Raw genomic sequence first — 25,689 nt, forward strand, 5'->3', positions numbered from 1 at the left:
CAGTGTACTCCGACAAGGACGGGGCCGAAGGCACACTGAGTCCCTCGGATCCGAAGCTCGGGCCAAGGCTCCGAGAGGTCGGATCCAACAGACTCGAGGGCAGGGTCGGATCCGAAGTACCCAGTACTGTCAGCGCCGACCCACCCCCGGCTCCGAGCGCTCCGAACCCGGGTAGCGGGTCGGAGAAGGAGCAATGGGCTTAAAAAATGGGGTCGAGCTCCCCCCCAGAGGGGGGGGGGAAGCAGGAGCACTCCCATCTGCATCTGGGCCTGGATGAACCTTCGCATCATCCGGTCCAGATCAGCGTCGGAGAGGCTGTAAGTAGACCTCGACGAGGCTACCAAGGTAGGCCTTGAATGTCGCCTCGATAGCCTCGAAGGAGGTCGGGTCTCCTCATCCTCAGGCTCCAGTGAAAAGCACGGGGACCGGAGCCGAGGAGGGGGAGAGCCAGCAGAGAGGCCGGAGGAGAAGCCCGCTTAGCTGGCGGGGCCAAAACGGAGGTCTCAGCCCGCCGCTTGCGGTGCTTCTCTCTCCGGTCCTTTTTCCTGGCTTCCCTCTCCTCCGACCCTTTGGCGGGAGTTTGAATCCCGGGTGGAGGAGGGGGAGCAGGCAAGGCAGGGACTGCCGAAGCAGTGACCACCAAGGGGGCGGGGGCCGAAGCAGAGTCTGGGGGCAAGAGTCCCGCCAAGACCAGCTTCGACCTCCGCTCCTTCAATGCCCTGGGGTTGAACCCTGCACAAATTGAACACCCTGAAGTGAGGTGTTCAACCCCAAGGCATCGAACGCACCGAGTGTGGCCATCAGCAGGGGAAAGCTTATGGCCACACTCGGAGCACTTTGAGAAAACAGCCTTTGGGGCCTCAGACATAACTATTTTTTTTTTTTTTTTTTTTTTTAAATAGTAACAATAAAAATAAACTAAACACTCACACAAAGGCCCCCCAAAAAAACACACACACAAACACACCAACTACGAACCAGCGAGGGGAGGGTAAAAACTAGATTAAATTAAACCAAAAAAGATATAAATAAAAGGGAAACCTACAACTTTCACACAACTAAGAAGTTTTGAAAAGTTTTGAAAAGTTTTAAAACCCTTAAATAAGACTTAGCTTTAGGAGCTCTGACGACCCAGCCTTCACCATGTGGGGAAAACTAGATCTGAGGTCATGTAGGGAGAGCAGGGCATTATGGGTGAGGGGAGGAGCTAGGAGCTCGGATCCATAGCTGGATAAACCATGCCGGTTCGGATCCGATATCGGATCCATACCCACAGGTTGCTGACAAATGAATTCTCCTACTTCAGATCAAACATTTAAAGCAGAAAAACAATCAGAAAAAAAACAGTTTCAACAACTTTTTTCACACAAAAGTAAAAAGTTACATGTCTCTTTAAAGTGACTGAAAGTCACATGACACTCCAATAAAACACTTTTTCCTAGTTTAAAATAATTAGTTTTACAGAAAAAGTTAAGTTTCTTACAAAAATAATTGAAGTGGAAGTTTCTTCCCTCCAAAGGGAGCTTATCTTCCCAGTAATGTAGAAATGCTAACGAACCATCAATCCTCTAAAGCCCGCTACAGGAGCACTATTCTGCAGAAGGAAAGCTGTGAAGGACTTGACAGCCAGACCACTGATTCTCCAGCTCTACTCAACCTGTCAACAGTCTGGGAATAAGGAAGGTGGCTTAAGCTTTGCAAGTGGTCCATAGGTTATATCCTGTGCAGGATATAAACCATATGGTTAAGGTGGATATGTTTCAGTGAATGCAAAAAAATAAAAATACATAAATAAATAAATAAATTCAAAAATGTTCAACAAAGCCACCTTCAGTGAACATTTACAACATTATTTATTGATTTATTTGCAGGGAGAAGCCCCAATGCACCCCACAAAATTATATATACCAAATCCAAGGTGTCACAACAGCTGAGAAAAAGGCAATCTCCATGGATGGCAAAAGTAGTCTTGGCAAACTACTTTCATTTTGTTTACTTTCGCCAAATAAGCTTTGACAACCTGATATGCACCTGGTTAAGGCAACAGCAGTGATCAAATAATTATCATCAGTAAATCTACATGACAGAGAGAGAGAGAGAGAGAGAGAGAGACAGACATGGGACTCCAACTTAACAGCACTTAAATAAATAACATGCAACAATATTACATGCTTCCATATGTATGTACATGTATATAAAGCAGTCTCACTCATTGCAACATTTTCCATCTGAATTATTTACATTAATCTAGGGCAGGACAAATGGAAGAATGTATTGTGGGGTTGTAAGTTGGTATCAGTAAAGCTTTAAGAATACCTGTCTCCTATTACTCATCTCTCTATTCCCTACTCCTCTTTCTTCCTCTTATCTCTACTCATAAGTTTTTGCACATTGACATTTTGGCTACTCCTGTTTCATGAAACCCACAATTCACACTTACTTTAGACCTACCCAAGTTAACTAAACATCAGCAGCTCTTATCCTTGTATAATTTTCCATGGATATGTATTTGATCCTCAATAACAGTGATTGTACTGCTGGATTCATTGGTATAAGTTTGTATATAATCTCTGATGTGTAAATAATATACTTCATTATTACACAATTCATTTTTATATCATACTGTATCTTTTGATTTTGCTAGTCTATATGTTTTACTACTTGTGGAGCTTTTCTCCCCGGGCCTGCGCTGTAAAAGGGCTTTGGCTCAGTCGGACTAATGCAGTCAACAAATGTCAAATAAATAAATAAATTACAGTGACTACCTTTAGACTGCTGTGGTGCTTATTTTCAAGGATAGCAATAGTATTCTAAGTAAGCAGGGTCCCAGTCAGCAAATTTTCTTTTTGCAGCAGTACTGTAGCGTGATCGTCAAAACCAAACATTTTGTTATAGGAATGCTCTTTTCAGGTGTAGTCTCAATTCTACTAAGCATACAGATTATTAAATGCAGTACCCAGTTATCAGTGGAAACATGGCAATGTAGTTTGTAGATGCAATTTCTAAAATTACAACATTAGTGAATATTACCTTGTTATCTTCACTAATGTGTGTCCAATATATCTAATTAGCTGCAATACAATTTGTTAATTGTAGTAGATTTTAATGTCTCTGCTTTAATTGCATGTTAAGTGGTCTACTATTCAGAAAAAAATGGCTAAACATAAACTATGTGCTTTTAAGACAAAGTTGCAAGATGAACTAGCTGGTAGTGTAATTTACCGGTATGTGTGCATTAATATCCATAGCAGCTTCTCTCTGCAGTAAAAGGCCTGAAGAGAGAGTTATAAAGAAGGAAGCTACTGGAACAATTCCCAACTTGACCCACTAACAGAAATCTGTGAATGGCTAACTGACATAAAGACTGAATTAGCTTCTTTCGACTCTGCTTTACTTATGAACACTGCCTGGCCCTGTCCTCTTAAAAATGGGTGGATTTGAACCACCATTCATAAAGTTTTCAGAAATTGTCTTACAAAGTAGAAATGACTGGTGTCACTATTAGCACTGCTAACAAACATGATGATTGCCAATGAGAACATGTTAGGCTGCACTCAGCTATTCACAATAGCATACATTCTAGACTAGTCTACAGACTTCTGGAACTGCAAAGCTAACTTAATTTATAAATAATGTAAAGTAATACTTTAGAAATAACAATAAGCAGCCCATACCTGGCTCAGCTTCATAATGTCTCCATTCAGCTTTATGATCTCTAGTTCTCCATTCTTCTAGAACTTTTTGAAATGATTTGGAAGATTCCTCCTCATCAAATGTCCCATGCAGCAGTGACCCACACTTTTCATTTTGTGGCACAGATGGTTTAAACTTGGTATAATTATCATGACTGATGATATTAATCTGTTACAATAACAACGTTAAAACTGTAAAAATATATACAATCTATACAATAACAGTCTGCTGTTTGAAAACTTCCACATACATATATACAGTTACAGGTTGTTATTATAACAAATATTCACAGATGTGTCTGCTATCTAGAATTCCCAAAATAACAGGAAAATCATCACATTATTACAGATATTGTACTACATTTCTGTATTTAAATAAAGAAAAAAAAAAGCATACACTGGTTAGACAAAAACGTAAGGAAAACCAGGTAATCTGCAACCCTAGCTGTGTTGTCATGAGTATGTAATGATTTGCCAAGTTGCACATTATTAGATCACAAAGCAAAGAAAGATTTTATCAACTGTCTGATACAAGCGCTACTGTGGGTCTTACAGACAGGTGAGTCCTAGTTTCCCTACACATTCTGCCAAGAAACCAGGATTGCTGAGGTGTGTTTTACTGAAATAGTTTAATTGTGCTGTGATCTGATTCATACCAGTACAACAAAATGCATTACAACCACTGCCACTTATCATACATCCTGAACTTGCTTGCCATTATAAAATGACTAATTACTTTTATTTAAACAACAAACATGAAAACACCCAACATAAAATTATTTTCATGAATCTAATTGACCATTAGCAGGTCAACAGAACATACTCAGCTTATCAAGTCAGTGTTGTAGTACTTTAAATTTAAATATCATACATAATATAAAACAGCAGCATTTATGTTTTAACTCAAACTGCCTACCATCTCAAACATACATTTTATCATTTGTTTTCCTGTTTTATACTATTCCCTTGTTCTGTCCTGTTTTTTTTCCATATGCTGCTTATACTCAAGCACATGAAAATTTACAAATATATATATATATATATATATATATATATATATATATATATATATATATATGTATTCCATACATTTGGTCAAATTACTTAAAAATGCACAAAAAAAACAATGGAGTCCATCAATTCCAACCAATAAATAAATAATGTCCTTGGTTGAAGTTGGTGGCTGTTCCCAAAAAGACACTGAAGCTATAAAATTTCACTTCCTTTAATGATATCTAGGTTGAGCGCTTTCATCTACTCATGGTAGAATTCATCAGAACATCATGTGCTATTAAAAAAACATTTAAATAATGTAAACCACCCAATAAAAATTCTTGATCAATTAAATGTAACAATTATTTTAAAAAGATATATCATAATACCATTTGCATGTATACTATTAAAAATACCTTAAAACTATAGATGTTATTTGTTAAATTAATACATGTAATAAAAATAAACTTCTTTTTCCAATTTATGTAATGACCATATGAAGGTGATACGAAAACCGTTACAATAATTAGTGTTACGGAAACACTTCATACTAGTACTATACTATCAATTCAACCAATATATCTATATTTGTAAATATATATGAATTGCATGTAAGTTGTCTGTCTATATAACAGTATGTGAAGCATTCAATAAAGGTTTAGTGGATATACAATCATTTAATCCAGGAATAGTAGCTGCATTTAATAAAATTTGCCATCTAACTTCCTTCGCCCCCAGCTTAGCTTTCACATTCCCTCCTCTGGAGTTATTTTTAATGCATTCCAATATGGCAAATTTAAATGTCTCACATCTAATACTAGTTTCCAAATGTCTGTATAATGCATTGTTTTTATCCTTTTTTTAATACAATATAAATTATCATATATACGGTTCCTTAGTCACCTGTCAGTTTTTCCAACATAAAAACTTGTACATTTCATGCATAAAGCTAAATAAATCACATGCTGGGTCTGATAGTTACCTTTTTTGAATCTAATATGGGTGCAGCTTGTGTTTCCTAAGGTTATGGTAGGTTCTTCCATCACAGCATGACACTGTTTAAAGTGTTACAAATAACATGTATAGTTTTAAGGTATTTTTAATAGTATACATGCAAATGGTATTATGATATATCTTTTTAAAAGAATTGTTACATTTAATTGATCGAGAATTTTTATTGGATGGTTTACATTATTTAAATGTTTTTTTAATAGCACATGATGTTCTGATGAAATCTACCATGAGTAGATGAAAGCGCTCAACCTAGATATCATTAAGGGAAGTGAAATTTTATAGCTTCAGTGTCTTTTTGGGAACAGACACTAACTTCAACCAGGGACATTATTTATTTACTGGTTCGAATTACACTTAGTCGAAAATTATACCAGGCATTGCACTTGACTGAAAGCTCACTTGGTCGAAGTTCATTTGGTAGAAAAAGGAATACAGCCCCTGCCCCACTGCAGTGCAACCCTGGAGTGAGAATATTAAATAAGGGGGGTGTGGGGGGGCATAGCCCCCCACATAATTTTAATGTATTCACTATTATAAGAAGGTATATCCATTAGAAATGCATTGATATATATATATATCTTCAGTAAAAACTATTGGCATAATGTAGGGAGCTATGCCCCCCCACCCCCAAAGTGGGAGGCTGTGCCCCCCACACACCCCCTTATTTAATATTCTCACTCCAGGGTTGCACTGCAGTGGGGCTGGTGCTATATTCCATTTTCAACCAAATGAACTTCGACCAAGTGAGCTTTCAGTCAAGTGAGCTTTCAGTGAAGTGAAATGCCTGGAATCATTTTCGACTAAGTGTAATTCGACCAAATGTATGGAATCCATATATATATATATATATATATATATATATATATATATATATATATATATATTAGATGAAAGAACACTCCCATTTTACTAATGGAGACAGCAAACCTTGTCTAAGTAGGGTGGCTGGCTATTCTGGCAGTCTCGAACATAAAAATTATGTATTCAACATAACTATGCATCTGTGTTGTCCATTTTCATTCTTCCTCAACGAATGGGTTCGGATCCGACTCGGCCAATTTCTTTAGATTCTAGGATCCGACTCTCGAGCTCTTCCCTACCCACAATGCCCCTGACTACTGTGTTAACTCAGATCAAGTATGCTGCTATTATACAATATCACAACAAGGTATCTCAACACAGCTATGACAGACAAGTGACAGCTGAATGATCAGGAGCTCAAACAGGAACAGTGGTTCCTAATAACAATTTCATTAGGTTTCTCCCAAAGACATGGATAGAGGGAAGGTGGGAGGGAAGTTGAGGAAGAATGAAAATGGACAACACAGATGCATACTTATGGTGAGTACATGACTTTTATATCTGATATTGTCATTTTCATTCGTTCCTCAATGAATGGGACACAGTCCCCAGCTATATTAACCTTGAGTGGCCTCATGGAAGAATGCTCTGTAGAACTGCAGACCAAATGCTGCTCTTTTTCTGGAGATGATATCCAACTTGTAATGAGAAATAAAAGTATGAGCATTAGACCATGTGGCAGCTGCGCAAATATCATCAATGGAGTCGCTAGACCAAAATGCAGCTGATGTAGTCATTGACCAAGTTAAATGAACTTTTGGTCATCTTAGCAGGGTTAAACCTTTCAAAGAATAAGCACGGGAAACACAATCCATTTGGCTAGAGCAGTTTTTGAGACCAGTCTTCCCATCTTAGTACTAGAAAAAGAGAAACAATTGTTCAGTTTTCCTAAAGTCCTTAGTCCTGTGAGGGTAAAAATGAAGTTGCTTATCTACATGAAACAGATTAAGGGTACATTTCCTTTATTGTCACACAAGAAAACTTGTAAACTGATCACTTGGTTGCTATATGTTTCATACACAACTTTTGGTAGAAAAGAAAGGTTAGTACTTAAGGTAACTATCTTTGTGAAAAATCAAATATGGTGGTTTCGAAGAGAGTGCTTGGAGTTAAAATACTCATCTCACTGCAGTTATACTCACTAGAAAGCCCATTTTCCAAGACAGAAACTTACGGTTTACTTTAGCTGAAGTTTAAAAGGTGAAAGCACCAAAGTCTGCTACATCAAAGTCAGATTTCATGGAGGAGAAGAATCCCTAATTCGAGGTCTCAGTAAGAAGGTACCTTTCAGAAAGGTATTACATAACCTAGATGAAGCTTAAGGAGAAACATTATCTCAGATGTGATAATTGGAGATGGCTGCTAACTGAACTTTAATGGTGGAGAAGCTTGCTCCATCATGAAAGACAGAGGCGAGGAAATCTAAAATAATCAGAAGTGGAGCAGTGAAAGATTACAACTCTCTGTGTTGAGCCCAAAAGGAACATATTTTCCATTTACTCTTATAAATCTTCCTAGTCGAAGGTTTGTGGGACTAGACTAGAATTGTGTGAACCGGGGAGGAAACTCTGGAGTGTCTAGCAATCATTGGAATTGCAGAAACCACACAGTCAATTTGAGGCCTGTGATATCCACATGAATTATTCCCGATGAGTGTGTCAGAAGGTATGGAATGGGGTCCAGTGTCAAGGAGGACACATTAGACGAGACCACAGGAAGGGAATCTACAACTTGAAAGCCTGGATTGTCTAACCATCATTGGAATTGGAGAAACTATGCGGTCAACTTGAGGCCTGTGATATTGAGATGAATCATTCCTGATGGGTGTGTCAGAAGGTCTGGACCGGGGTCTAGTGTCCAAGGAGGACATACTAGGTGAGACCATAGGAAGGGAGACCACACTTGCGGAGGACAGTAGGGGGCAATGAGGATTTGCTTTGCTCTTCAACCAGAGCTCTTTCTGAAGAAACTTTGGTATTAGAGACAGGGGAGGGTAGCATAAAGGAGAGTGGAGGGACAAACGTGGACTAGAGAATCTCTCTGTGAATGTCCCTGAGGGGGAATTAGGGCAAAGAACCTGCTGCATTTGTTGCTGAAGGAAGAGGTGAACAACTGACCCCATGTGTGTAAGATCATGTCTGTCACTAACTGACAGACAAGTAAGGTGTCAGGATAGTCCAGCTGAGCTTGTCCACTAAGATGTTGGATTTCCCTGGTATGTGCATTGCTACAAGAAAGAAGTTGAAGGAGATCACCCACTGCCAAACCCTCACTGCTTGTCAGCACAGGGGACAGCCTATGATCTGGTTCCCCCTGTTTGTTGATGTATCAGACTACTGACATGCTGTCCATTTCTATAGCAATAGTTCCCAGTGGAAGAGAGCCCTAAAGGGCCTGCAATGCTAGAAGCATCGCACTCATCTCCAGGACATTTATATGCAAACTGTTCTCTTCGGGGGACCACGTGTCTTGAACGGTTCGTCCCAAGTAATGCCCCCCAACTCCAACTGGGAGGTGTCTGTGGTCAACGTGGTATTCAGGGCAGGAAGAATAAATAGACACCCTTGACATATTTCTTTGGAGAGTATCCACCACAGTAGGGATTTTCTGCAAACCTGAGATAATTTTATCAGGAGACATAAGGGATGCTGATGAAAAGACCATTGCACTACTAGAGTCCATTGAAGAATTCTCATATGAAAACAAGCAGTGGGTATTAAAGTTACTGCAGCAGCCATCAACCCTAGGGCTTTGAGTATCATTTTTGCTGGGGGAGAGGGGTGAGAAAGAACCTGTCTGGCATGCAATTTCAAAGTAAGAACTCTGTTTTGATGAAGAAGAGCTAAATAATTGTATCTAGATGAGCCCCTATAAACTCCAAGACTTGAACTGGTTGGAGTTGTAATTTGGCCAGATTGATTTTAATTCCCAGAAAGTGGGATAACCGCTCTATCTAGCCATAGCTGTTTCTACAGAATCTACAGTTCTTACCTCCACCCATTTCTTCTCAGAATCTCATCTATCAATGTTTAGACCCTATGTTGTGTAAATAGACTGTATATAAACTTTATCTGTATGAATGTCCTATAGTTCTTCTAGAATGTAATTTAGTAAACTCTTAAATGTTTTCTTAGGCCTCATACTACTGACTGCATAACAAGTATCTTTAAACATCTAATTATTATGCTTAAACTGTTCTCATATTGTATGTTGGAGATTTTCTCCCCGGGCCTCCACTGAAAACGGACATGTGTCCAGTCAGACTATCCCTGTCAACAAATGTAAAATAAATAACTGAAGTAAGTAATTCCTGTCTGTTTCCAAAAGATGCCTGGTTGGTAAGGTAAGGAGCCAGTCGTCTAAGTAAGGAAGCACACTAAATTCGAGCAGTCTCCTGTTACCACTGCCATGCACTTGGTGAACACCTTGGGGGCTATGGTAAGACTGAAGGGCAGGGCTCTGAACTGATAATGACTGGCTCCCAGATGGAAGCGTAGGTATCTTTTAGAGCACCTGTTTATTTTGATGTGATAGTATGTGTAGACTGATAGAGCATATACAGTCTTCCTTCCTCAGGAGAGACAGAATGAACTGAACTGTGACCATCTGGAATTTGGAATTCTTTATGGTTCAGACAACTGAGATCCAGAAGGTCCCCTGTTTTCTTTGGCAGTAAAAAGAACCTTGAGTAAATTCTGGATCATCTTTGGTCTGGGCAGACCTCTTGGATGACTTTCTTGTCCAGCAGCTTTTGAATCTCTAGAGCTGCTAACTCCCTGTGATTGGGTGGAATAACAGGGAGACCCCTCATTTGTCTTTGAGGAACTTTTAAAAAAGGGAATGAAATTGCGATGGATATGATCCTTTGCACCTATGACTCTTTTGTGATGGCTATCCAAGCTTTTAGGTAGCAAGGACAAGCACCCCCTGACTGCCTTCAGAGAAGGATAGCTGGGCAACCTTTCAGGAGCACAGAAAGGATCTGTCCGAGAAGGAATCTTGAGACCTTTGATTCTGCAGACCCCCTTGGCCACATGGGCAGCATCTCCTGTTGTAGCTACCCCCCTGCGTCTAGAGGAAAAGTCTGTGTGTGACTCTTGGAAAGGTCCTTGAGAATTCCAGAACCACAACTTTTTACCACTGCGTTGGTTCCTAGAAAAGTGTCTCTGCAGGGTAGAAAAGTGGATTTCCATGGCAGATAAGGTCTTTCCATCCTTCTCACTATAGTAAAGTGTCCCTTTAAGAATTGGCCCAAAGAAAGAAGATCCATCCAAAGGAGCATTGATGAATGAAAGCCTTGAAGGTTTCCACAAAAATGATACAACTGCATTCAGGCATGTCTCGTAATGGCTATGCCTGAACCGGCCGCCGGTGAAGAACCTTCAGCTGCATGTGAGATTAACCTCATGGACGCAGGGTAATGGATTGCAGAGTAGCCAGTTATAAGGAAAAGGACATCTGTTCCTCTGCGATCATAGACCCAGGGGTAGAGTTAGAGAGTTCCTTAACTAAGTCCCTCTGTAACCAAGTGAAATGTGCCAGGTAATTCAGTGACTAAGTCAAAGGTTGCTGACGATACACTCATTTCTCAAACTTGCCCAGTGCTCTAGACTGCCTATTAGGGGGATGGAGAGTGGAACTCTGTTCGGCCTGCTCCTTTTTAGTGGATGCCACAACAACCATGGCATCTACAGGGATTCCCTTGGTCCAGTGCTGTCTTTCGGAGGGGCCACTCAAAATCTTGTCCAAGTGTTTGGGGATCGATTCCAAACAGTCCTGTTCCTTCCATGCCCTGTGGGAGACAAGGTATATACACTCAGCTGCAGGTGGGGTAACCTAACATGTAGATGGTCCAGACCCAAAGGCCTCCAAGAACATCGATTCCTCCTAGGAAAGGTTTTGGAAGACCAATCACCTTTCTGACAAAGGATCTCCAAGATGTCTCCAAACGAGACATCCTCAAGTAAAGATCTAGGGGACCCTTACCTTCATCAAAATCGGTGTCTTCTTTGAGGGATTCCTGTGGGGAATCCAAGTGCCTCCTCATGCATGACCTCTACCATGAAACCTCTTCAGTGAGGTGCTGTGGACAGGTGTCGGAAGAAGCAGGAACTGCTCAGAAGCTCATCCAAGCTGGCTGTCCCTTAGGTGTAGGATAAGTAGACTCAGACATAGAAATCGAAGAGGGAACAGGGAATGGATCCAAAGGAGCAAGAGTCAAAACTGCTCTGGGGTGAGAGAAAACCCTCTCCACCACCTCAACGGTAGAAGGACCAGGAGAAGCCAAGGACAATCCGACTGGAGCAGAGACTCTCACAGCAGATGATCCAAGGCCCTTCCCAACTCTCCGTTCTGAGGGAGAAGTTGGAACCAAGCTATCTAATGCAAAAGCCCTGGAGGGAAGCGATGGGTCTGAGAACCTTCGTGCTCCAAACGGGTAGGAGCCAATCGGATCAGGGAAGTTACGGAGTGGAAGATAGAAGAATATTCAGATCCAATGGTTGGACTCCAGGGGATCTCAGATTCGAGGTCTCCGAAATGGCAGATTGGATCAGAGAAGGAGCAACTACAGGCTGCAAAGAAGGTTTAAGGCTAATAGATTCAATGGCAGATGAAGCCGACAGGATCCCCATCTGGATTTGTTTTCGGAGGAATTTTCTCTTCATCCTATCCATCTCTGACTCAGAGAGTTCAATAGGACTTAATGGAGGAAGAAGTGGATAGTAGCCTGGAAGACGTTTTAGGTGCCTCCTGAAGAACAGGAGACCTCAACCTTGGAGATACTGGCTCCAGGAAAAATCTTGGAATACAAAGCCAAGGAAACTTGGCAACAGTAGACATCAGATCTGAACACTTCAGTTCCAAACTCTTTGCGACCTTAAGAGGCTCAGATGAAGGTGCTGACTGAGGGGACTGAGCAAGGGAGCATTTTCGGTGCTCCCTGAGCTCCTTAGATTTATGAGATGGGGTTTGAACCCCTGATGAAGGAGTACCAGTAGAAGTAACAAAAGCCAGAAGGAGGCCTTTTAGGATATGTTTGTTTCTTCTATCGCTAACGGCCCTAGCATTAAACACCAAACAAATGGAGCATTAGGTGTCCAAGTGTGTCATTCCCAGAAAATAAACACACTCCCTGTGGACATCAGAGTTGGGGATCTTATGCCTACAGGAAGAGCAGTTTTTGAACCCAGTAAGTTTATTAGCTATACTGTAAAATCACAAACGAAGTGCCCACACCTTTGCAAAAGCTCGTGGCAACTTAGAACTCTTGAGCTTCTTCCTTACCCAGAATGCACCAACCCCAATTACTTCACATCTTGTTTGCTGGCTATACCATAAAGAAATAATTCTTATACAAATAGACATAAAAGTAAACATAAAAATAGGCTAGACAAGGCTATATCTGGAGCTTTATCATGCTTGGAGTATACAGCTTTTTATATATCCACTCAATCTTCCAGAAAAAAACATAAGGGATAGGGGATGGTGAGTGGGGAGTTGAAGAATGAAAATGGACAATACAGATGGAATGTTATGGTGAATACATTATTTCACTTGAGATCTTATCTTCTCTACTCTGGAGGAGGAAAATGAGGCTATAGTTGATCTTCTATCGAGCAGTGCTCCTATAAACTCTAGACTTTGACTCTAAATTAAATTTGTTGCAATTTACGGTTACTCCTAGTACGGCACATGTCTGGATCACGTTTTCTTTTGCTATAATAAGCAGATGCATAGCCTGATCAGGTGGAGATGAGCCTGTCGTCTAAGTATGGAAACACTCAGAATCCCTGCAGTCTTAAGTGAGCTGCTACTACTGCCATGCATTTGGTAAACACCTTGGGGGCTGTGGTGAGACCAAAGGGCAAAACTCTGAACTGGTAGTGACTGGCTTCCAGCTGTAAGTGCAAGAATCTTCTGGACTGCCTGTTCATCTTTATGTGATAGTACGCATCCTGAAGATCTATTGAGCACATCCAACTGTCCTTTACCAAAAATGGGAGAATGGACTGAACCATAACCATCTGGAACTTGGTCATTTGAATCGATTTGTTTAAGATGCTGAGATCCAGAATTGGTCTCCAGTCCCGTTTTCTCTGAAACTAAAAAGAACCTTGAATATGCAATGGATTCCATCTCATCTGGGGGAACCTTTTGGATGACTCTTTTATTCTACCAGCTTCTGAATTTGAATTGCTGCTTGTTCCCCCTAACTGGGTGGAACATTGGGGAATTTTTTTGAATTGGGAGAATAAAGGGAAAATGGTATTATATAACCTCTGGAAATGATCCTCTGCACCCAAGTATCTGTTATTTCTAGCCAGGCTCTGGTGTAGGGACAAAAGACCTATAATTGCCTCCAGAGGGGGGATAATTGGGCCTCCTTTCAGGAGAGCTGAAAGAGTTTACCAAAGAATGATTCTCTGGACCTTTGGCTCTGTAGACCACCGCTGCTGTGAGGGCTGTGCCTACCATTTGCGTTCCCCTTCTATCTCTGGAGAAACTTCCTCCACATGTGTCCTGGAAAGATCCTTCAGATTTTTTGAACCACATTTTACCAGCTCCTCAATGATTCCTTGAAAAGGACCTCTGAGGGGTGAAAAAAAACATATGCCCACAGCAGAAAGGGTCTTTCCATCCTTCTCACACCTGGACAATGTTTGCTTAACCTTGGTGCCAAAATGAGATGTGTGGTCAAAAGGGGCACTGACAAATGAAGACTTAAAGGGCTCTGCAAAATCACACAAGCAGATCCAGGTGTCTCTCCTAATTCCTAATGACAATGCCTGAACCCGCTGCCACTGAGGTTCCTTCTGCTACATTAGAAATGAGTCTCATGGAAGAGTTGGATATCGACTGCAGGGTAGCCAACTGAGAGGCGACAGACTCTTCCAACTCTTCAGAAATAGAACCTGAGAGGGTGTCTTATAGCTCCTTAATCAGGTCACTCTGTAGCCTTGTGAAATGTGCCAAATAGTTCAGTGATGTTAAGGCGGAGGTCGCTGAAGCATAGACATGCTTCCCGAATGTGTCCATCACCCAGGACTCCTTGTTGTGGGGATGAACAGAGGAACTTTCTTCTGCGAGTTCCTTCTTAGTGGCCGCCGTCACGACCATAGCATCAACAGGCACATCCTTGTACCAAAACCATTTATTCTATGGAGCTGTCATGACTTTATCCGGCTTCCTGGAAACTAGCTCAATGGTGTCTGGATCATTCCATGCCCGCCATGATAGTAAGTTAATGAGCTTGTCGGTGGGCAGGGTCATCCAGGAGGTAGATGGACCAGTACCAAATGCCTCCAGGAGCACTGATTCCTCTGACAAAGGGTTGCTGGGCTTCCAGCCACCTCTCTGTTTTAGGATTTCTAGATGTCTCCAAATGAGACATCATCAGGAGGTAAATGTGGGGACTCTTTCCCCTCATCAAAATCTGAATCTTCGGTGACAGATTCAAGGGACTCTAAATGCTTCCACTTGCATGTTTTCTTCTTAGGGACCTCTTCAGTGCGGTACTCTGGGTAGGTGTCAGAAGAAGTGGTGATACCCTGATTGAAAGCCTGGGGTTTCAGTGCCAGCTGACCCTGTTGAGAGGACAGTTTAGACTCCAGATGCAGAGACGGTACAAGTGTAAACAGAGGATCCAAGGGGGTAGACACAGTCTGAGTCAGGGGTGCAGACAGGGTTCTCGCCATGACTGCAAAGACGGACCACCCCGGTGAGGGACAGGACCCCAGATCCGAGACGGCTAGTCTCCGATCCATTTTCCCACCCGGCCCAGACGACAGTTCTCCCGTGGCTGAAGTCAAAGCCTAACTGATCACTGCTGAGGCTCCAAGGTGTACCGATGGCTCCGAAACCCTCATAGTAGACTGAAGCACCACTGACACAATAGGGTAGAATTGGCTTCAAGAGCTCTCTGGATTCGACTGAACCAAAACGTTCAGAGCAAGCCTCGGATCCAAGGATAAAAGAATTCTTGGATGCGAAGCTGACAGGCCCAGATGACCTGGATACAAGGGCTCTGAGACCTTGACTGAAGTCAGATGAGGAACTGGCAATGGTGGAGTAGTGGATGTATGGATCTCCTGACCCAATGGGATAGGAGCCAAAAAGATAGCTGTCTGACTCTGCGCAGAGAAAATTTTTCTCACTAACCTCTCCACGATGAGTTAGTACATTCTGTCCTCATGAAAAAACAAGTTGGGAGCTGCCAAAGAAAGTGTCTGAAGTTCCAAAACTCGTATAGCAGAAGTGACAGCTACCACAATTACAAGTTATGTACTTAGCATAACTTGGCTTCTGTGTTGTCCATTTTCATCCCTACTCACTAATGGGTTACAGATACAATTCTTGGATCCGATTCAGCTGCATTTCTTAGATTTGGATCCGAATTTTGAGGTCCTCCCTCTAACCTATAATGCTGTACACCATCCCCTTCTCCTCAGATCGTGTTTACTGCCCAATGAAAAAGAGAGACAGACTAGACATAAGAAGAACCAAGGCTCAAACCTGGAACATGTGTGTTCCACAATCTTCCTAAAATCCTTCTAGGAGTGATAAAGCAGGTGGATAGATGGGTTGGAAGGTGAGGAAGAATGAAAATGGACAACACAGATGCCAAGTTAAGGTAAGTACATAACTTCTAAATCTGTTGTCCTTTTCATTCTTCTTCACTGATGGGTCACAGTCCCCAGCTATGTGATTTTTGAGAGGCCCTCAAGGAAGGATATGCCAGAGCACTGTCGAGCCAAAGGAAGCTCTGCTTCTGGAGACAATATCTAATTTGTAATTGGCAATAAAGGTATGAGTCTTTGACCAAGTGGCTGCAGCACAAATATCATCAACTGAAAGTCTGGAGGAAAAAGCAGAAGAGGTAGCTATAGATCTGGTGGAGTGTGCCCTAGGAGGCTGAGGCAATTCCAAACCTTTCGGAGAATTAATCAATGAAATACAATCAGTAATCCATTTGGCCAAAGTAATTTTAGAAACTGCTTGACTTACGCAGTTAGGGGAAAAGGATACAAATAGCTAATCAGATTTCCTGTAATGTTTTGTTCTGTGAAGACAAAACATAGTAGTTGGAAAGCCAAGATAATGTCACAGACTGAGGAAGCGAGCCTGGACCATCTCACTATCACTGAAATTGCAGAAACTATGCAGTCAGCTTGAGGGTGTGAAGAATGGGATGCTAGAATTCTGAAGGGTGCGATAGAAGGGCCTGATTGGGTTCCAGTACCCATGGGGGAATACTTGAGGTGAGACCAGAGGAAGGGGAACCAGATGGCCAGTGCCAAAAGCTTCCAGGAACACTGATTCATCCATAGAAAGTTTTGAGGCTGACCAACCTCCCTTCTGGCGGAGGATCTCCACAATGACTCCGAAGGAGACATCCTCGGGAGGTGACCTGGGGGAACCTTCTCCTTCATCTAAATCAGTGTCTTTGGTAAGGGACTCAGGGGAGTCCAAGTGCCTCCTTTTGCATGTGTGCTTATGATTCCCCTCCTCAGTGAGACTCTCTGAAGAGGGCTCGTGAGATGCGGGGGAGGGGGGTTTCCTTCAGGGGAACCGCCTGGGGCTCCACTAGCATGGGCTGTCCCTGAGACAAGATGAAGGGAGTCGCAACTGAATCCGATGGAGTCTGGGAGTAATTCAAGGGAATAGGCTGGGTTCTCAATCCTTGGGAGACAACCCTCTATACCACATCGAATGCCGAGGGAGAGCATGCCGCTTTACAGCCCAACAAGAAGGAAGCTCTCCCCGGGTCCGTCATGAGGACCGGAGCCGAGGCTAGGGTAGCAAGAGCTCCGAGAGAATGGCTTGGATCCGACAAAGTCGGAGCCGAAGACACATCCATCCCCTCGGGTCTGACTCCCCGTCCTCGGCCTGAGAGCTGCTTGGATCCAAGCTAATCGGATCCGAGGAACTCAAGATAATCGCCAGAGTTGAGGTTGGTGGAACCATCGGCTCTGAATCCCCAGCTCAAAGATCCTCGGATCCATGTACCCTGAAACCGGAGGCCAGACTGGGGAAGGAGAAATCGGGTGGAAGAAAGGCATGGAGCCCCCCCCCCTCCAGAGGTAGCGGGGCCTAGCAAGACTCCCATCTGGATTTGGGTCCGAATGAATCTCATCATCCTGTCCATGTCCATTTCAGAAAGACTCCGAGTCGAGCACGAGGAAGCGACCGACTCAGATCTGGCTGGTCGCTGGGAGGATCTAGAAGGCGGCCTCGGCTCCGTAGGCTCCGGGAAAAATCTGGCAGAGTGGAGCTGAGGAGAAACAGGTCTCGAAACCTTAGAAGGCGGATTAGGGAAGTTCTCCCGATCTGGAGACCTCTTATGGGGCCTATCCCTTTTTTTCTCCTTATCTCTCCCTCTCTCTGCATCCTTGTGTCTGTCCTTTTTGTCCTTGTCTCTCCCTTTGGCAACATCCCCTTCAGCAGGTCTAGTGGGAGGGTGAGTCCCAGCCTGAGGGGGGGTTGGGTGGGAGTTGTAGCAGTAGAAGCTGCGGCAGTGACCGCTGACGAGTCCAAGGTCGATGCTGAAAGCAGGCCTTTCGCCACGAGTTTGGCCTTTCTGTTTCTAAGGGCCCTTACATTGAACCCTGCACAAATGCTGCATTGGATGGACCAATGTGCAACGCCCAAGCAAACAATACACAGAGTGTGGCCATCTGCTGGTGAAAGCTTATATCCACACTCTGTGCATTTTTTAAAGGTGGGTTTAGGTTGTTCAGACAACCCAACAAGCGACAAACAAACCACACCCAGTCACCCAAACAAACTAACCTGACCACGCACACACTAAGGAAGGGAAGGGCTTACACAAAACTACCTCACGATATATATGTTATTATTTTTTTTTTTTGACAAAACAAAATGACGAAAGTACAGTTTTGTACCTACCATAAATGTAGATGTTCGAAGATCCACATTGCTGCAGTCCTTACTTATGGGTAGTCCGCTGTCCTCGGTCGGCCCGAATACCAAAGTATTAGGCTGACGTCGGTCATGGCGCTCAGAACTGACATCAGAGCGTCAGGGTATAAAAGCGCATGACCGACGTCATATCCTCAGTCTTTTCTTGCCCCAGATGTCAGAAGGCCCTAAAAAGAAAGGCCACAGCCCAAAAACAGGATACCTCCCAAAAACATGCCCAACAACAACCATCACCCAAACCATATTACCAAGCCAAACTACAGAGGGGAAGGAGGGTAATTGGACTGCAGCAATGTGGATCTTCGAACATCTACATTTATGGTAGGTACAAAACTGTACTATGTTCTTCATCTCACATTGCTGCAGTCCTTACTTATGGGTAGAATCCCAAAGCAGAGGTAAAGGGAGGATGGCAAAATCATAAAGCATTAGGGGCTGCTAAAATGCCCTGTAATATAGCAGAGGCAAATCCAGCCCTAGACTTAGAATAAAGAGGAAGGTGGTAATGCTTGGAAAAGTATGTACTGAACTCCAAGTGGCTGCTTCCAAAATATCTTTGTAGCTACCCCTTAGAAAGGCAGTAGAAGTGGCAGTAGCTCTAGTGGAATGAGGTCTGATTCCAGCCGGAACCTCCTTACCATGATGGGAATAACAGAAAGAAATACAAAACCCAATCCATTTAGAAATAGTTTGTTTTGAAACAGGTTTCCCTGAGAACCCAAAGCAAAAGAAACAAACAACTGCTGAGACTGCCTGAACCCCTTGGTTCTGATCAAATAATAACGTAACTGTCTGTGAATATCCAAAGTATGCAAAATCTTCTCCCCTTTATTTTGGCGCTTTGCATAAAAGTAGGCAAATGAATAGTTTGGTTCAAGGCCACACTAGAAACCACTTTAGGCATAAAGGAAGGATTAGTACGCAAAGATACCCTATCCTTATGAAAAATCAGGAAAGGTTCCACTGCCATAAGGGCCTGTAATTCAGAAACCCTTCTTGCAGAGGTAATGGCCAACAAAAAAGCAGTCTTCCATGATAAATACTTTAACTCGGCAGTAGCTGCAGGCTCAAAAGGTTGTAGAGTAAGTTTTTCCAACACAAAATTGAGATCCCAAGCAGGAGTAGGAGCTCTACGTGGGGGTCTTATGTTCTTTGCCCCTCTAAGAAATTGCTTAAACAAAGGATGGGAAAACAAAGAAGGGTCACAGTCATAGTGAGCCGAAATGGCTGCAGCATGAACCTTTATCGAGGAGAAAGACAAACCCTTGTCCAATAACTCAGTAAGATACTGAAGAGAAACACTTAAATCAGGCTTGGAAACATCAAAGTCCTTCGCTCTGCTCCAAAGAAAAAATCTCCTCCATTTATCTGCGTAAACTTTCCTTGTACTAGGCCTTCTGACCTCCAAAATAACATTCAAAACTTGCTGTGGAAGCTGAGACCCTCCAGGGTCTAGAACAGAATATGCCAGGCTGTGAGATGCAGAGACTGAATCTTGACATTGAGGAAGTGATTGCCCTCCTGAGACAAAAGATGCGGAATCAAAGGTAGAGGCCATGGAGGCTCCCGTACTAAACTCCTCAGTAGTGGGTACCAGTGCTGTCGAGGCCAATCCGGCGCTATCAGAATCATGGATGGCTTGTCTATTCTGGCCTTCAGGAGTACCTTGGGAATGAGAGGCAGAGGTGGAAAGGCATAGACATGAAGATTGCTCCAACTGAATGATAGAGCATCCACCTTCCAAGCCGTGGGATGAAACATTTTTGTGCAAAACTTTGGCAACTGGTAATTTAGTGGAGAAGCGAACAGATCTATGTCTGGAGTCCCCCATAACACTGTCAACTTTTGAAACACATGAAGATCCAGTTTCCACTCGTGAGGATCCACAATTTGTCTGCTCAACACATCTGCTAAAGAGTTCTGTGCTCCTGGTAGAAACCTTGCCTGAAGATTGAGTTGTAAACTGAGAGCAGTCTCCCACAAAATCATCGCTTGCCTGCAAAGAGGGTACGAATGGGTTCCCCCTTGCTTGTTGATGTACCACATGACAGTAGTGTTGTCTGTTTGAATCAACACCTGTCCTGGGTGAAGTAAATCCCTGAAAGCCATCAATGCAAATTGAACTGCTAACATCTCCTTCAAGTTGATATGCAAATGTTGAAGTCTGACAGGCCACGTGTCTTGCACCCATTTTCCATTGAGGTGTGCTCCCCAAGCCTTGTCCGAGGCATCTGTCGTTAAAATCTGACTCGCCTCTGGTCGGGTCACAGAGAGTCCCTTGTTTAGGTGACATTCCTGAGCCCACCACAAAAATTCCTTCTGAATGCAAGGTATTATTGGAATGACAGTGTCTAGATCTTGGCAGTGTTGTGTCCATACATTTTGAGATACCATTGAAGCTTCCTCATATGCAGTTTGGCATTGGGAAGCACCAGAATACAAGATGCCATGAACCCCAAGGCTTGAAGGACTGTCCTTGCAGTCAGCCTGGACTGTAGAGACATTTGATGGAAATAAAGAGAAAGGCTTCTTTGTTTGTCCGGGGTCAAAAGGCCATCTGGGAAGCTGTATTCAGTCTCACACCCAGAAAGCACATGTCCTGAGAGGGTACTAGACTGGACTTTGTTTCGTTCACAGAATACCCTAGGCATCTTAACACTACCATCACATACTGTAGATGATGAAGAAGTTCGTCCTTGTGTTGTGCAATAATCAGGCAATCGTCCAAATAAGGATAAATCTGTATTCCTCTTAACCTGAAAAAGGCTATCACTGGAGCCAGAACCTTTGTGAACACTCTGGGCGCAGTAGATAAGCCAAAGGGCAATGCAGAGAACTGATAATGTAAATTTCCAGCCCAACGCAGGTACCTCCTGCAACTGGGCCTGATAGGAACATGAAGATAAGCCTCTTTGAGATCCAGAGTTACCATCCAGTGATCTTTTCCCAACAGAGGTAAAAGCTGTTGTAACGTCAGCATTTTGAACTTTGGAATGTCCAGATAAGTGTTGAGGATAGATAAATCCAAAATTGGTCTCCACGTGTTCCCTTTCTTTGGTACTAGAAACAGGCGAGAATAAAATCCTAGTCCCACTTCTGACAGAGGAACTGGCTGTATAGCTCCTATTTGAAGAAGCAAAGAAATCTGCTTGTGAGCCTCTATCCTTTGCCGAGGAGGAATGTCTGGCATGCCTTTGAAAGGAGGCAATGTATGGAAATAAAACTTGTAGCCTCGGTTTATAATGTCCAATACCCATTTGTCCTGGGTGACTAAAAGCCAGTTTTGCTTGAAGAGTGCTAACTTTCCTCCCAAAGGAGCTGCCAGGCAAGAAGAATCTGGCAGCTGAAAATGCAGGTCATTGGGCCTGTTTACGAAAGGACTGGCCCCTGCCCTCACCTGCAGATTGTGCAGGCGAACTCCAAGTTCTAGGCCTGAATGTACTGTGAGCTCTGCCCCTGCCACGTCTAGATCTACCCCTAGATTGAGAATCAGAAGAAGGGTAGGTCCATCCCTTAGTAGGCCAATTTCTACTAAACTTTGGAGGTTGCACCTGCAAAAAATCTTTAACAGTCTGCATAGACTTAGCCTTGTCTTCCATTTTCTTCAAAACCGGCTCCACAGGGGACCAAACAAAACTTCAGACTGTAAAGGGGCATCCAGAATTCTAGTTTTAACATGCTCGGACAAATTCTGATCCTTAAGCCAGGCGTGCCTGCGAAGAACTGAACCAGTGGTAGCCACCCTAGAAGAGGCCTGCACAGCATCAAAACCACACTGCAAAGAATGCTTACCCACCTGTTCAGAGACATGTACTAAATCCTGCAATTCTTTACACTCTATGCCCTCTGCCAAAGCATCCACTTTAGATTTTAGCTGAGAAAGGAGGAAATTCTGATACTTCAACATATGAAACTGGCAATTTAAAGCCCTCATTGCTAAAGTAGAAGAGGTATACACCTTCTTACCCCATCTATCCAAAGCTCTAGCTTCCTTATCAAGAGGAACCAGATTCTTTACAACAGAGGCTCTAACACCCTTAGGCCCCTGACTAATAGTTTCTGGGTCCACCCTAGGACTCTTATACAGATATTTATGAGCCTCAGGCACCCTGTAATATCTGTCCGGTTTAACTGGCACAGGAGGCAAAGAATCTGGATTACGGGAAGCCTCCGAGAAAACATCTTGAACAACATCCAAAACAGGAGGTATAGCCAAGGGTCTATGCTGTGGTAAAAACAAGAATTCCCTAAGCCTCTTCCTTGAATCAGAGAAATCCTGTCCTTCCCACTTAAAATGCTCCCTCATGGAATGCAGAGTTTCTGAAAATGAAAAATCCTCTGGAGGAGAAGCAGAAGGAGTGGAATCCTCTGCATCAGAATTCGAATAAGGAGGAAAATCTAGAATATCTTCAGCAGAAGACTCTGAGTCATCTGAGGCCTGATCCAAACTTTCCAACTCTGGCTCCACCCTGGGCCTCTTATCAGGAGGGGGCATAGAACCTCTAATTAAAGTAATCAAATCTTCTGCCATTTTAAGCATGTGCTTTTTAGGCACAGACCCTGAAGTACCTGGAGGGACACCAGTGGAAGGCAAAACAGACCTGCCCTTAGAAGAAGCCTTAGGAATAGAAGCAGAAGGCCTAACCACCTTAGGCATAGAAGGGAGAACAGTAACTTGAGAGGCCCCTTCAGCCTGACCTGACTCCTGGGAGGCCACATCCTGCAAAATCAAAGTTTCCCCCTGAGACTCAACAGAAACTTCAGCCGGATCCCCCTGCTCTACTGTAGCTTCTGCAGGACCGGCGTCCGAAACGGACAAATCAACCTGTCTAGGTTTCAAGGATTTGTCTTTGCGCTTCTTCGTGGAAGCGGGCGTCGGAGGATCCGGCGGCATATTATAATTACACCGCTTACCAAAGACTAACCTAGCACAATCTAACCTTCTTTTTATAGTGCGCTTATTAAACCTAGCACAAAACCGACACCCGACTACGTCGTGGTCCGGTCCCAAACAAGGAATGCAAAGAGAGTGATAATCCCTATGCGGTATCTGTTTCCCACAAGAAATACAATTATTCACTTTTTCTGACATCCGGAATTAACTGAGGCAAGAAAAAACAAGAATATTCTAACGGGTACTTAGCCCAACTTGGTTTCGGTCTGAAACTCAGAATTCGAAAATTTCAGAACGCCGAACGGCACTCGCAACGCTGCTTCTGCATCGGACCATGCGGCAAAAAAGACTGAGGATATGACGTCGGTCATGCGCTTTTATACCCTGACGCTCTGATGTCAGTTCTGAGCGCCCATGACCGACGTCAGCCTAATACTTTGGTATTCGGGCCGACCGAGGACAGCAGACTACCCATAAGTAAGGACTGCAGCAATGTGAGATGAAGAACATCTAGCGTAGGGGAGGAAAAGGGAAACTAACGGAGAGAAAACTCACTAGAACAACCCCAAAAAGCACTTACAGTGCACTGAAAGCTCAGAGCTTCGGAGATCACGATGCTAATGCATGAAGAGGCAAACGAGATCTGGGGGAAGGCAGTAGCTGGTGGTGTATTATGGGTAAGGGGAGGAGCGCGGAGCAGATGCTTGTAAAGTTGCCGGCTGGGATCTGATATGGATCCAAATACCCACAGGTTGCAGATAAAAATCAGACCCCTACATTTTCTACAAGAATCAGGTTCGATTTGGCCAGATTTACTGTGATGCCTGGGGAGTTGGAAATTTGAAGCAAGTAATCCCTGGCTTTTAAAAGTTGATGCCTTGTTGGGGGCAGTGAGAAGCCACTCATCTAAACAGGGAAACATTTGGAATTCTTTGAGCCTCAGGTGAGCTGTCACAACTGCCATAAATTTGTTGAACACCTTGGGAGCTGTGGCGAACCCATAGGGCAGTGCTCTGAATTGATAGTGATTGGCTCCCAGCCAAAACTGCAGATGTCTCCTGGAATGTTGGTCTATTTTATTGTGATAGTACACATCCTGGAGATCTATGGAACACATGCAATCGCCCTTGCACAGAAGAGGCAGGATGGACTGAAACGTAACCATTTGGAACTTTGACTTCTTTACATACTGATTCAGATTGCTTAGATCCAGAATTATGTCCCTGTTTTCTCTGGCACCAAAAAGAAGTGGAATTAAGTTCCAAATCCTATTTGTTCATTTAGGATCTCCTGGATGACTCTCTTTTTTGTAGCAACTTTTGGACTTCTTGAGCTGCATACTCCCTCTGACTAGGTGGAGCTTCGGGCAGTCTCCTCCTGGGTTCCAGAGGTGGAAGTGAAAATGGAATGTAATAATGTATGGATATTATGCTTCCTACCCAAGTGTTGTTTGTAAGATTTGTCCAGGCATCTAGGTGCAAGGAAAGATTACCACCGACTGCCCCCAGAGATGGACAGTTGGGCAGCGCTTCAGAAACACTGATAGGGCCTGTCAATAAAGGAGTCTCTAAAGCCCTAGTTTTGCAGGCCGCCTCTGCCTCTAGTTCATCTGCCAGTGTAACCTCCTCCTCTGCCTCTGGAGGAAGTGTCCCCGTGCAGGTCTTAAAAAGGCCCTTATGACTTCTGGAACCACGTCTTCTTCCCTCCTTGCTGGTTTCTATAAAAGGTCTGCTAAGGAGTAGAAAATGTGATTCTCACAGCAGACAGGATCTTTCCTTCCTGTTCGCTGCAGGTGAAAATGTCTTTCACTGATGGCGCAAACAAAGAGGAGCCATCAAAGGGGGCATTAACAAAGGCTACCTTAAAGGGTTTCGCAAAGTCACATAGCCTCATCCAGGTATGTCTCCTTACTGCTACACTTGAAATGGCCGCTTGCAAGGCACCCTCCACAGTATAGGAGATCAACCTCATTGAGGAATTAACAATGGATGATAGAGTAGCCAGTTGGTGAGAAACCTTTTTGTAATATGGTTTCAGCAAGAGCGTCTGAGAGCTCCTTTATCAAGTATTTTTGCCAGTGGATAAAATGTGCCAAATAATTTAACGACCTCAGTGCGAAGGTGGATGAGGAGTAGATGCGCTTTGAAATCTGTCCATTGCTCAGGACTCCCTGTTCAGTGGATGGATAGAGGAGCTCTGCTCAGCTAGCTCCTTTTTTGTGGTTGCCACCACAACAATGATATCAACTGGGACACTCTTGCTCCAATGTGTTCTGTCTGCTGGTGAGACTAGAAA

At 43.4% G+C, this 25,689-nt stretch overlaps 1 protein-coding gene across 2 annotated transcripts in view; it reads right to left on the reverse strand.

Moving 5' to 3' along the window:
* ZBBX (zinc finger B-box domain containing) overlaps positions 1–25,689 on the reverse strand; it is a 2,136,907-nt gene that overhangs the window by 1,298,897 nt on the left and 812,321 nt on the right. For both annotated transcript variants that reach the window (XM_044069997.1, XM_044069996.1), the window contains exon 9: positions 3,675–3,861. In XM_044069997.1, the coding sequence (XP_043925932.1) occupies positions 3,675–3,861 (187 nt within the window). The remainder of the gene's footprint in view (positions 1–3,674; positions 3,862–25,689) is intronic.

This window comes from Protopterus annectens, chromosome 4.part1, assembly GCF_019279795.1.
Source record: "Protopterus annectens isolate FY-2018-M chromosome 4.part1, PAN1.0, whole genome shotgun sequence".
NCBI lineage: Eukaryota > Metazoa > Chordata > Ceratodontiformes > Protopteridae > Protopterus > Protopterus annectens.